The sequence below is a fragment of the Molothrus ater genome, chromosome 9 (assembly GCF_012460135.2).
Source record: "Molothrus ater isolate BHLD 08-10-18 breed brown headed cowbird chromosome 9, BPBGC_Mater_1.1, whole genome shotgun sequence".
NCBI lineage: Eukaryota > Metazoa > Chordata > Aves > Passeriformes > Icteridae > Molothrus > Molothrus ater.
The window spans coordinates 8,020,007-8,034,268 of record NC_050486.2 but is presented as its reverse complement, the minus strand read 5'-3'; the positions used below and the strand labels follow the sequence as shown (position 1 = coordinate 8,034,268).

General features: G+C 40.8%; 2 protein-coding genes across 3 annotated transcripts in view; one reads left to right on the top strand and one right to left on the bottom strand.

Moving 5' to 3' along the window:
* The window catches only part of CDC73 (cell division cycle 73), a 101,564-nt gene that overhangs the window by 34,059 nt on the left and 53,243 nt on the right, over positions 1-14,262 (bottom strand). The gene's annotated exons all lie outside the window — the stretch shown is intronic.
* Positions 6,227-14,228, top strand: B3GALT2 (beta-1,3-galactosyltransferase 2). Of its 2 annotated transcripts, none has more exons than XM_036387402.2 (2): positions 6,227-6,744; positions 11,429-14,228. In XM_036387402.2, the coding sequence occupies exon 2, from the start codon at positions 11,559-11,561 to the stop codon at positions 12,825-12,827; it is 1,269 nt and encodes a 422-aa protein (XP_036243295.1). In that variant the 5' UTR covers positions 6,227-6,744; positions 11,429-11,558; the 3' UTR covers positions 12,828-14,228. The 2 variants fall into 2 exon arrangements, with proteins under 2 accessions (XP_036243295.1, XP_054371675.1); XM_054515700.1 differs by lacking the exon at positions 6,227-6,744 and adding an exon at positions 7,104-7,407.

Here is a 14,262-nt window from a genome sequence, read left to right as displayed (position 1 = left end):
AACAGAACTCTTTGCAGATGCTGATTATGAATTGCAAGATTATATACCTAACAGAAGAATATCATCTGGAATTTTAGGCCAAATTTTATGAATCCAGCATTATTAGATTAAATACAACCAGTATTTTTTCTTTTACAAATACACCTCCCTACAGAATGCATTGATTATTCTTAATATTATGTCTTGAGGTGGGCAAGATGCAAGAGAGCTGTCTCTGATTTCTTCTTCTGTTAGAAGAAGAAGAAATGGCTTCTGTTAGAAGCCACTAAATTACAGAAAACAAAGCACCTGGAATTTCAGTTTGAAATATAGCTCAAGATAGCAGAAAATAATAAAAATTCTCTAGTTCTCAATCAATATTCTCTGTCAATTTACACTATACAAACCAGACCCTGAGGATTTCCTCTAAATCAAGTATTTGAGGACTGGGAGTCGTGGTTACTGACTCTACATTAGTAATTTATGTGAAGAAAAAAAAAAATCCTCAGGCTCATGAAATTAATCTAGAGTCTTACACAGATTACAGAAGCAATGATTAACACAGTTATTCAGAAAAAATCCATTTTTTTTCCACAGCAGAGCTTCCTTTTCCTTGGAATCCACTCAAGGAATGGTATCATTAAAGTTTAATGTGAATTTTAGAAGTGGAAAGTGGGCAGCTTAATCTCCACTGACTGGGAACTACAGCAAATTGAGGGAAACATGAAGGTGGAACAACACTCAGTAAAATGGGGAGTAGCTGGGACACATCCCCAGCTGGCCAGGCTGAAGGAGCTCAGTCAGATCTGGGTGATGTGCAAAGCGTTTGGAGAAATTTCAGTCTCGCAACATGTCGAAAAAAGAGCAGTAGGGAATTTCTCTTAAAAGGGGAATTATTCTCCATTTTATGATCCAGGTTTTCTGTTGGCTATGAACAAATATTGGTGAAATTTATTACACGAATAGGACCTCTTGAGTCCCTGGAGAAAGGATTTTTTCCCACAGATTTTATTGGTTTTCCCAGTTTAAGCATCTCTGCTTGAAGGAAAGGATTCAGGCGTTTAAGGCACTTGCTAAATCTCTGTTATTTTTGCTGTAAACCTTTCATGTCCCCCAGAATTAGCTGTAAATGAGGGTATCTCCAGGATGGAGCTGTAGGAATTAACATACTAAAGCTACTGAGCAAATGTGACAGATGGAAAGAGTCAGTACAGGTCTCAACCCCAAGTCACAGGAAATTCTGACAGCTCTCAAAGTCCAGTTCTCCAATTTCACATTATTTAACATTCACTAAACAAATGCCTCACCAATTTCAGTACTAAAAATTGTGGAGGCAAACAAAATATCTCCATATTCCTCTACAAACCATATATATTGGGAAAAAAAACTCAGTGAGAGGATGAAGAGTTGGAGTTGCTAATCTCTTAATTGGTCCCACACAAAAGAAAAAAAACAAACCTAGGTAGCTCCTCCAGCATGGAAGAGTGCTGTGCAGGAGAGGATGGCTGCATCCTTTGCTCAGCCTGATGAGCCAAGACTCTCTAAGTTATTGGGGGAGAAGTGTGGGATGCCTCAAGAGCCTGAAAATAGCCTGAGGGAAAAGGGGCAGAAAAGGCCTGGACAGGGGGCAGCAACTGGAGCAAGACATTTTCCTTCCTCAGCCTATTATCTCCAACAGGATGCCATCTTCCTTCATTCCATCCTCCATGCTTTGAAATTGGATATTTAGTACCAGTTCTTCCATGAGAGTCCCACTTTCTGTAAGAACTGGAGGTTTTACTTCTAATTCTCATGCTGGGGTGCGTGTTAGGGGTACCTTGATCATACAGTGCAGGCAGGAGGATGAAACAACCCATGAGGTAAAGGGAAAAACAGCAGCCCATTTCCCACTGTAAGCTGCCTGTGAATTTTGGTACTTCAGCTGCTTGGCCTCCTCTCCCCTGCTGTGCTGAATCAAAGCTTCATAAAATCCCTGCCCTCCTCAGAATGCAAAAGCAACACTTGTGACAGGCAGAAAATATTACTGCTGGCACTGGCTTGTCAGTTCATCAGGGGAGAAGCACACAACCAAAAATCCTGCACAATACAAATGAAATTATGTGGTCCAACCTCTGGAAGAATAAAATCTGCATTTAGCACTTGAGATCAGCAATAATTGCATGCAACGCCTGGGGGAAGATACCAAAAATCAGAGCACAGAAGAAAGAAAAGATATGATAAAGCAAATAACACAATATTGAGGAAAGAAACACATCTAGAAAGTGGTCCATATACATTTGCATAAACACACAAAACCAGAACTGAAACAAAGCAGAAGCAAACTTTATATTTTGTACTTTGGCTTTTTGAGTGAATTTTGAATCACTCCATACCTGTGATCCTCTAAGGAAGCTGTGATAGGAGAACAGAATGAATTCTAGCTGGACACCTAGAACATCAGTTTACTTAATAAAAAAATACAAGCTTTAAAATTATAGAACATCTCCCTGAAATGTTTCCCAAGAAACACCCTTCTGACTTGAAAACATCACTGGGACTTTCCCCCCTCTCACAACTTTTTGAAGTTGGGGATATGCTTATATTCCTTATGAACTAAAATACAAAAAATCAACTGCATAAAACCTGATCCATGTTTTGTAATAACTGGGAACTTTTTCTAGTTCTATAGATTGATCTGCATTGTTGCATTCAGGTTCTAAAGTTATGACACTCAGAACTTGAAATCATCAAGTTTATGGCTTGGGTGTTATTAGAACAGAGAGCAAAATCTTGACCATTTATAAAAAATGCACCAAATGTAAAAGCTGGGTTTCACTACCAGCTAAGCAATGGTGAAAATCTACTGAGCAAAATAAGGCAGGCAATACTGACACTTGTGGTCATTTCTAGATTGCTATTTTTTCTTCACTTACAAACATGTCTGGCATAGCTAAGAAACATGCTGGAATCTCAAAGTAGCCAAGCAAATTCCAAGTATTTGCCAACCCTGTCTCCACTTTAGATGAACTTACTGGAGAAGTGTTACTTTTGAAGAAAAGAGCAGAATAGCCACTGGCCATATACATAATAATTCTCAACATGGAAAATTAAAACTAATTTGACACTCTGTATTAACACGTTTCCAGAAGGTAAAAATAAAGCTTAAAAACAAGAATAACCAACCTTGAAAATGTTGCCATTAATCATTCTGAACTGTCCCTTGAAAGATTTTCAAGACATTACAGTTGATCTAATACTCCATTTTACTATGATAAAATGAACTTTGCAAAGTATTCATTGAGTATCCAAAATACACAATCCATATGGGAACAGTGATAGGTCACTCACGGCCTAAATATTTCAACTCTCAAGGGGCAGAAGTTGCCAAGCACTACATGCCTGACTACTGCAATTAATCCAAATTAGTTTGAGGAATTTCTGCAAATGTTGTCAAGACAGAACTTTACTGAATGGCTTTATTATAAAACCAGTTAGACAAAGCTGTGCTAACACCCTCTCAAAATGACATATAAAGAGTTTTTTTGGTTTTTGGAAGAGAACATTCCAAACCACCACAAGTTTGCTTTGCACTGGTACATTTTGCTCAGTTCTGAGTGGTCAGGTGCACAGGGAATTGCGAGCAGCCCCCTCCTCTCTGCTCTCCCTCCTGCGCAGGACTCGCTGAGCACTCCAGCCCCTGGCCACAGTAACTCTGCCTGCTCCTCACACAGGCTCTGCATCTTCACTTACTCCTTGGAGCCTTAATAGGTGGCAGCCTTTCAAGCACTAACGCTGCAGCTTCTAATTTGGGATGTAACCATAGTAACATTACAGAACACACTACTCCCTGCATGGAGAACAAGCAGTCAACTGACCCTTCGTGCTGAGACTGGGCTGGAATAAAGCTCATTCCAACCTCCAGCCCAGCAAGATTAGCAAAACCTGCAGCTCCTATTCCCAGTCCAAAGCAAGACCTGCCCTCCTGAAATACCCACAAATGCACAGTATCCTAGGAAAGCAGCAAAGAACAAAGTGCTATAAGAGAAAGGGAAATTGTTCCCAAAACTTCTACTCTAATCAGTCACTCCCAGATGGAGAGCAGTACAAAAATTGAAGTTTTTCTTATTTTTCTGTAAGATGAGCAAAGAACTGCTCATACTTCATTTGAAAAAAAATAGAGAATGAACAAAAGAAATTGGTCATTAATATTTAAGAATTCAATACTCAATTTGTTCACAAGGAAAGATGACAATTTTTACACATACCAACAGACAACAGCTCTGCCTGAACTTTACAGGCTACACACAAGGGATATGGCCATTTAATTAAAAGCTAGAGCTGATGTCTGTTCCTCTCTAAATTTACTTTAAAAAGGATTCTCTTCAGAAAACCAGCCCTTGGGATTTTTGTACCTTTAATATTTACTAATGAGCATTTATAGAAAAATAAAAACAGCTCTCCCCTTCCAATAGGTCCCAAGCTTTAGGAACCAGGTACAGTGAAGCAGTAGCAAATAAATTACATTGAAACAGCACCAATTTTAATAACCATTCTGTTGAGATCTGAACTTGTTTCCCAAATACAAGGGAAACGAGTCTTGTCTGAAAATTCAAAACTCAGAGGCAGATTTACATGTTTGTGTTTGACAAAAGCATTCCTTCCTTCTGCCTGGATAAACTGACCACATGGATAACCCACCTGGTTACATACTCACAGCCCGGAGTGCAACAGACTGGGAGGACTCCTGGCCATGCTCTCACATGTTTGTGTGCTCCAGCAACAGACTACACCAAATTCTGGGTATTACACAGGGCAGCAGAAAGCTTTGGGTGCCTATGTGGGAAATGGAGTCATCTGGGCACATATGGAAGGTCTCAATGCACTGATTCTCAATTATTGATCAAGGTCTCAGATCAGTAAGTGGTGCTGGACACAGGCCCTCTTCTCATGCTCTACACCCCCACACTGACCCCTCCCCTTCATTTTTTAAACACTGATTTGTTAGACTGGAGGAGATAAAAAGTCTTTACTGGTACACACTTAATATTTATAATTACTATTTAGGAAATATGCTCATGATCCTAAAATGTCCTCAGATAGGATCAAAGGATTTGTGGGAATCGTTATGAGGTTAGGAAACTCATGCATTACAAACAAGACTAAATTAATAGAGAAAGTTAGTGTACATAGATGATTTAGTTAGGAGGATCTAAATCTGATTATGTTTCTAGTAAACTATCATATTATGCATCTAGAATAATAAAATACACTGACTGCCTGGGGAAGCCCTATTTCCCCGTAAGGGACATGCCCACCCCCACCACTACGAATCAGACACACCAGATAAGTCACAGTTTCTTTACTCCTTGTCAAAAAAAAAGGTCTAAAGAGCCAGTCATTAGCTTTTCAAAAGAGAGTGGGCAAACACAGTGACTAATAAATACCTGGGTAAGTACGCTGCTAGGTCTTTATTTTCTCAGGTATTATGGAATTTTATTTATATAGTAAATACAATAAGATGCTTCAGCACAGAAGGGTCAGTCACTGAAAGGAGAGAAATGAAAGGAACACAAGTTTCCTTAGGACCAAAAAGACAAATTTTACGACATAAGTACGTCTGTAAAAGACAAAAGACATTTTAGGTTCATCAATAATTGAAATGAAGTGCCCCTGACTTTGCAATGCCAGACCATAGCAGAAAGCTATTAACAGCAGAGAGGCAGCTTAACAGCATGTGCTTATAAATCAGTGTTGATCAGCTCAACTGAATAACCTCAGATAACAAAAAGCAGCTTTTAAAGAGTAAGAATGTGTAAAGGAAACATGAGTAAAGAAAGGCACTTCTATCTTTTCTTTGGCATGAAGGCACAGACCATTTGTACTCCAAGAGAGACAAATGGGTTATATCAAGCTTCAGCATTTAAATGCTTATAATTGCCTTGCACTGCAGAACAGCCTTTGGAATATGGGACTAAAACATCTAGCATTAAAAATCTCCTAGAGAATCTAAGTTGCAGCGTCAAGGAAAAGTGAAAACAACATGTAAAAACCCTCAATTTTTCACTTAATGATCATACAATTTTTATACTATTCACCTATCACTGCGCACGAACTGAGTACGTATCATTTATCAAATAAGAGCAAGAGCCGGTAAAGCTTCCTGTCTGCCTTCGGATTTAGTCAAAATGAATGCAAACAATCACGTGGGATTCAGCCAAGCAGTGACGTTAAATTCTGCTCTGTCAGAAGACAGCATCTGTCAAAGCCCACATTTAAACTGCTGCCTGCCTGTGCAGCAGCTCAAGAACTACGGAATGGATTTTATACACCACAATTCTGGGTTGAAACAACTCCAAACCATTTCTATGACTGCCTAGCAACAATGAAGGAAGGAGCAGAGGGAGATCCTATTACTGAAGCCAACTGAGGCGCTCCCCGCGAACATTTCCAGCAGGAATATGGATCCTGGGGAGAGCAGAGCACAGCCCTGCATTGTCCGAGCGGCGAGGCAGCAGCTGTGAGAGCAGCCTCAGCGCCCGTCCTTTGTCTGCAGCATGAACAGAAAGCCCCGAGCCAAGGACGCCGCCGGCCAGCCAGGAAGGTAACACGGCCACGGACAGACAGATGGACAGAGCGGATCCCGAGCGCGGCGGGCGCAGGAAGCAGGGCTGCTGCTGCTGGGGGATGTGCGCATGGTCGAGAGCATCTTTTTTGCTGAAGTGATGGCGTGCCCAAACTATTTTCTGTGGGTATAATCCTGCACCATAAATGGCCTGACCAAGGAAGGTATGTCAAACCCTTGTGTGTGATATTCATTCGCTTGTCTGTTACCTTTTCGACCATTCCAGATAATGATCGCTCCTAATTTGCAGAGCCCTGAGATAACAGCGTCTCAGAGCAAGGGAGAAAGAATTCTAGCAGGTTTTGCTCTCCCCCAGCACAATGTCACTCCCTTCCACTGACTAAATGCGGTGCTCACAGTCTGCCAAGGCTGCTGGGGCTGGAGAGGAAGGATTAAAGGGATAATGGAGTTCCCGTAATGATTGCTTTTAACTGAGAAATGAAAACTCAAACCCCTCCAATACAGAAAAACCAGTTAGAAATCCTCTCAAACTAGGTCAGAATTAATCCTAATCTGAAATAATCTTAAAGCATGGTAAAATGGCCATAATGTGACATACCGAGAGCACTGAACCATCCAAACAGACCACACAGTCAAAAGACATTATCTTAGAAGTCCCCTCAGCCCTTTTTACACTTGCTTTTCTGCCCCCCAAACACAAGCAAAATGTCACAAGGGCACTACCAGCCAAGCAGAAATTGGGAGCGCGCAAAAGACTGGGCATGATTTAAACCATCAGCAGTGCAATCAGGCACCACGATTTACAAGAAACGTCAGGCTCCCTGACATCCCAAAAGGAAACCTTCAAACACTACACACTCAAAATGGTAAGCACGTAACTTATCTCCTGCCATCACTGCAATTTCTGTTTAATATGAAAACACTGACTGTTTAACTTGGATTGTAAAATGACATTCCATCTAATTGCCATTCGTTCCTATTTTTTGTTGAAATTTAAATACTTTGTCACTAGTGACAAAAGAAAAGGTGAATATTTGCAATACAAATTTAAGACCTAAATCTATAGCAATTCAATACACTACATAAAGAAAGTGCTTATCTGCAGAATCTTCCAATAAGCTATAATAAATCATTACATGTCAGTATAAATGTGCTTTCTTTGCCCAAGGCAATGCCAACATGAAACAAAACAACTGCAGCTGGAAGGAGTTCACAAAGCAAGGGATGCAGCATACATCAGACACCGGTTTCAAATCAGTTTTAAGACATTTAGAATATAAAGTCACTTGAGAGAACTTTTTAAACAACAACCAAAAAAATCTATCTTCAGGCAACACTCCAGGAGAAGCACACCTGGTTAATGTAAGACATTGGTATCAGGCATTTAAAAAGCTGCACATCAGACCTTATCCCAAATACTGTTTTGTGCAGAAGATTAATGGAGCTCATATGGGAAGCCAGGCACATTAAATGAGGCCCAATATGCAACTGCTGTTCATCAGAATACAGACTCTGGCTGCCTTTTGAACTCTTCCCTCTAATTTAAGAGTTTGCCCACACAGCTAATCAAAATATGAAAATCCAAGACGTGTGAATAGGAAGTCGAATGCTTCAATTTTCAAAGCTGTAATTATGGAGCAGAACTGCAAGTACCAGGAACCAAAACACCAGCAGAGCACAGACCACAAATAAAAATTCAAGAGGCATTCACAGTTTATGTATTTGGCATTTGATAATGCATCAGTGACTGCACTGCCAGGTGCCAAAAATGAAGCAGCGTTATCACAAATAACATCTCCAAAATGCAGTTACATGCAACAACACACTCCCCGAGGACAAGGTGAGTGCTCTAGAGACCCTCTGCTGTACTTAGGTTTTCTTATCTACTGTCAATAGTTGGTGCCTGTTCATAACCATTCTCTGAAATGGAATTTTAAGTATTTGGGCAAAAAAAGTAATGCTCTAACCCTAATTAAATGAGAGAAAATAATATTTTTATTATAGAACTAGATGGTGGGTTTAATATCTATTGACAGTTTTATACATTATTTTTAAACAATGCACCCTAGCATGTAGTATTCTTTTCAAAGGTGCCATTGTTGTTGCTGTATTTTCAATGCTTAACACCCCACTGTATGTTTTGAAATTTTTGTACACACAACTGGAAAGAAAATGAGCCCACGTTATTTGGGTTTTTCAGTCAATAGCTCTATGAAGCTGAAATACAGATGTGAGTGCTTTCCCTATTCATAAAATGCCTTTTTAAAGGGCAAACAGAGACAGATTTTCTAAGACACTCCTACCTTGCAAAATCAAACTACTACATAAAAAAATATCAAGGAAATATGACTCTCTTAAAATGTCTTCTGATTCTAGATCTGTCCCTCACTATAAAACTTATTTTCATATGCATTGTATAAGCATGCAGCCTAATAAAGAAAGGCTTCGGCCATTGCAAGTGCCTGTGCTGGGACATCAGTGCATCAGGGGAACGCAGCACCTGCAAACCCCTGTCATTTTACACAAATATTTATATAACTTAAGATTCTTGCTTTTGCCTGTTGCCTTATCCAAGTAGGTCCTAATCAAAACTCTGCCTCGGTTAGATTAAACAAAGATTAGTAGTGCAGTGCACTTTTTGCTGAAGTATTTCCATCTAATGACTGTAGTTTTATAAGTGGAACAATTCAGTGTGACAAAATTAATCTGAGTTCTAGCTGCTGCTCCACATTGGTGAAATTCTGGGTTCGATTTTCTTCCTAAAGTGTGAATGCATGCAGTGGAACAATAATTAACCAGACATTCCCACTGCTGCCCTCCAATCAAACAATGAAGCGCCCTGAGATCTGGGCTATCCTTTGAAGTGACATTTCTGTTTGCTTATACACAGATATTCCCCAATAGCTGAGCGTTCATCTACAACTCACTAACAATTACGAGTTCTGAGGGGAAGCTTCTGTTTTTCCAGCTCAGGGAAAAGCAGATGCAAATGGTCACACAAAGACAAGTCTCACACGTTTGGGGCTTATTTTCTTTTGCATAAGGACAATACTCAGGTAAAGCAGCACAAGCATGGAGTGTCAGGTTAACTCCTGAACTAGTTTAGACACAAGGGTTTATGATTTTTATAGACACACCTGAGTCTCCGGGAAGTGGCATCAGCCCCAAACAGCTAAATAAGAAAATCAGATTTTAAAACCAAAGGCACGAAAGCAGCCGGAGCGCCCAGGGCCTTTCCGCCGCTGCCGGGCCGGGCTCGGCCGCTCCCGCAGGATCCCGGCGCGCTTCCCGCGTCACACTGGGCGCGCAGCGTCGCCCCCTGGCGGGGGTCAGGGGCCGGCGGCGGGGGTGAGGCAGCTCCCGCTCAGCGGAGGGCGACGGTAAAGATCCCGGCAGTGAGTAAAATAAACATCAGGTGTGCCCCTCTCCCCGCCCTTCCGAAACACAAATATTCCCTCTGGTGAACAGGGCAGACTCAACGTTGCATCGCACACATACAGCTTAATATCCTATTATTCGATTGACATCTCAAATTACTCCCTTACAGCGTTAAACGCCGTAATTTCCCATGTAACATATCGTTTCGTTTTTAAATGCGCAAATTAATCCAAATATTGGTTTAAGAAGATAGCGAAGCAATTAATAAATCGCATATTTCTATTAGGAACAGCATTTTCTATGGACTCTTGTTCAACTGTCATCCTTTTTTCCTATACAAGACCCTAGGGCCCAGGAATAAATTAGAGCAAATTGAAAATCACAAACGAATTGCTATTGTACAGTGAAAGTTCATTTACGAGATGATGTGATCAGCTTTTAATATGCAGCATCATGAAGCTGCCATATTGACTCTGCTGCTGAATATGAACAAAAATTTAGGAGAAAATGAAGCACAGACTACTTTGGCACTTTTTCCTACAGCTACAGCTGCTGGTCAGAATACTTGAAATTTCCAATTGCTATGTGCAGTACTCATATATACTTTTATAGAGAGAAAAAAAACCCAACCCAATATCATGATGATCAGGATAGCTGGCCAGGAACTTAGTCCTGAGCACTTTTATTTCCAGTTAACATGATCACTACCCAAGATCTCTGTCTACTAAACATCAAGAGCTTAATTTTAATTCAGCTGCCTCTGAGGCTGGCACCAGAGCTCAGTGCTCCATTCAGTGTTTTCCTCCAAAGCAGAGTAGAAGGTGAAAGGTGCCTGAGAAGTGACCAGGAATGTTATCCTGCAGAAGCATCTGAGGGCTGTGCAGTGAGGTTACTGGACCCTGAAAATGAATTTTGACAGGTGCATCTTCTCAGTCCCCTTCCTTGCACAGTGGGGGCCGGTGGAGACGCGCCAGGCAGCGTCCTGTGACTCACACAGCTCTGCCATCGCCGTCTGTCCCCCCACCAGGCACGGCCGTCTGCAAAGAGGGCTGGAAAACTGTCAGCCATCCTAGCCTCTGCATGTCAAATCAATTTTAATTAATGCCATTAAACCTTCCATCTGCCAGGCAAGGCTTTCTCATTCAGTCCTTCTCAAACACTCTACAAGGATTTCACAGCCATGGATATGAAGCTATTTACATCTACTTCACACTTTTTCCTGCTAACACGATCCATTTTTTTTTGCCTCTTTATCTTTGGTATCCAGGATGTTTGTCGAAACTTTTAACAGGCAAAAAGCATTTTTAAAAGCTAACAAATCAAGTTAAATCATAAAACAAGGTTGGCTTCTTTTAGCCTCAGTCAAATCTTATTTCCATTGACATGGGCTGTTCTTTGAAAAAGTAGATTTAACTCAATTTTATGTTTATATCTAGTTTCTATTTGTAACCGTTTCTATTACGAGTGTGTAAAATGAAAGATTTCTGATTTTTTTTTTATTCTTTGCAGAGCGAGCCATTTGCAGACGATTGCTCAACTCAAAGGAAAATGAATACCAAAGAATAGCAGTGGATTCTAAACCAATTGGAAAAGCCTTTTCCTTGAGCATTCTCATATCCCATCACTGGATCTTTACAACATGCTTCAGTGGAGAAGACGACACTGCTGCTTGGCAAAGATGACCTGGAATACCAAAAGGTCTCTGTTTCGCACCCATCTCATTGGCCTGGTCTCTCTGGTGTTTCTTTTTGCCATGTTTCTGTTCTTTAACCACCACGACTGGCTGCCAGGCAAGGCTGGATTCAGAGAAAACCCCATGTCTTACACCATCCGAGGATTTCGATCGACAAAAAGCGAGACCAACCACAGCTCTCTAAGGAACGTGTGGAGAGATGCTGTGCCTCAGACACTCCGGCCTCAGACAGTCACCAACCCCAACAACACGGATCTGTCCCCACAGGGAGTCACCGGTTTGGAAAACACCCTCAGTGCCAATGGGAGTATTTACAACGAGAAAGGCACTGGGCATCCAACTTCCTATCATTTCAGATACGTCATCAACGAGCCTGACAAGTGCCAGGAAAAAACCCCTTTTCTAATACTGCTCATAGCTGCAGAGCCAGGCCAGGTGGAGGCCAGACAAGCAATTCGACAGACCTGGGGCAACGAGAGCCTGACACCTGGCATCCAAATTGTGCGGATTTTTTTGTTGGGCTTAAGCACCAAGGTCGATGGATACCTCCAGAGAACCATCCTTGAGGAAAGCAGACAGTACCACGACATCATTCAACAAGAATACTTTGACACCTACTATAATTTAACTATAAAAACTCTGATGGGCATGAACTGGGTTGCAACCTACTGTCCACATGTTCCGTATGTTATGAAAACTGATAGTGATATGTTTGTCAATACTGAGTATTTAATACACAAGCTTCTGAAACCAGAACTTCCTCCGAGGCACAAGTATTTTACAGGTTATTTAATGAGAGGTTATGCACCTAATAGGAACAAGGATAGCAAGTGGTATATGCCACCTGATTTGTATCCAAGTGAACGTTACCCTGTATTCTGCTCTGGAACTGGTTATGTTTTTTCTGGAGACTTAGCAGAAAAAATCTTTAAGGTCTCCTTAAGCATCAGACGTTTACATTTAGAGGACGTGTACGTGGGGATCTGTCTCGCCAAGCTGCGGATTGACCCCATGCCCCCACCCAACGAGTTTGTCTTCAATCACTGGCGAGTTTCTTACTCCAGCTGTAAATACAGCCACCTAATTACCTCCCATCAGTTCCAACCCAGCGAGCTGATCAAGTACTGGAACCACCTGCAGCAGAACAAGCACAACGCCTGCGCCAACGCGGCCAAAGACAAGGCCGGCAGGTTCCGCCACCGCAGGCTGCACTGAGGGCCCGCGGCACACGTACAGAAACAGGGACACCCAGCAGCCCCAGCTCTGAGCCCAACACACAGGGCAGGAGGGAAATTATTTTTTTAAGTTAAAAAAAAAAAATTGTAGCTCTTGAATATGATGAAATTATAACCGAAAGGTTTTCCCAGCGAATTCGAGATTAATTAAAAAAAAAAAAAAAAGACAAGATGGTTTATAAGGATTTCTGTGTTAACATGCAATAATAAGCATGCACACTTTGGTGGTACAATTGCTGATTCATGTGCCAGTAAAATATAATTGAGCATATTTTCCACACTAAAATTTTTATTTTAAGGAGTGCATTCATAGCTCTAGTTCTGTTCCATGTAATTTCTTATTATCCAGAACTGCTATAAAATGGAAAATTAAAAACTAAGGAAATGCACAAAGGGCAGATCAGTTTTACCTTCAAATGCCACATGACAATTATTATACACTACGTTAATGTACCACACATTTAGCAATGTCACAATTTAGAAAGACACTACCAATAAATTCTAAAGCACTAAGAATGTACTCCCTTGAAATAGGTCCAGTTTTTAGAAGTCTGCTTATTTGGTTTGGAAAGAGAGATAAATGAAATCAAAGTTGCAAAGTTGCTTTGTACATTGCCTTCAGAAATGCAAGTGGTGTTCTGGATGCAACTGGCAGTCCACAAAGAGCTGACTGAAAGTTACTTCATTCTCTAGAAGTCACAGGGCAAGCTCCTGAGATCTGGTGCCAAGTAACATTCATTCCACTTGGAACCTTCATGCAAATTCATTGGATCTGCTATTAATTTCCCTACATAACTTCAAGGTAACTCAGAGGCTGATGAGAAATGTAAAACATAAGTTCCAGTCTTGCACCGTTCTTGACAAAATTTCATTTTTTGCAAAGCGGGAGAAAATTAATCAAACGTGTTGTTTTGCTCTTTCCTGTCTGACAAAAAGCAAGGCTCAGCCAAGTGAAAGCATATCTGCTGGAGAAAATGAAGCCCCACACCTGAGTTTATAGGTGGGGAAAACTAGGTCACAATAAGATTGAGAGTTCCAGCCAGCAAGATGGGCAGGAACAAAGCCTAAGCAATTTAAAGTCACAACACGTACCACTGAAAATAAATTGTGAGAAGTGGGTTAAATCTATTTACAGGTTTGCAGTTTTCTAACAAACAGAACTTTTAAAGCTTATTTTCCAACTGTTTCAGCAGAGTTGTATCAAATTCAGGTTATTACTGCTTGTCACAGTGCCAGGGTAAGCAATACCCATCTCTGATCATCAGCAAATGATCAAACTGCAATTAGTTTTCTGTTTGACTGGGACTTATTAATTGGAGAAAATACAAATATTTGATGTACTTTTATTATTTAATAAAATTGATTATATTTATGGTCTTAAGATTTTACTTTTTCTGGGAAAGCTGCTCAGGAAG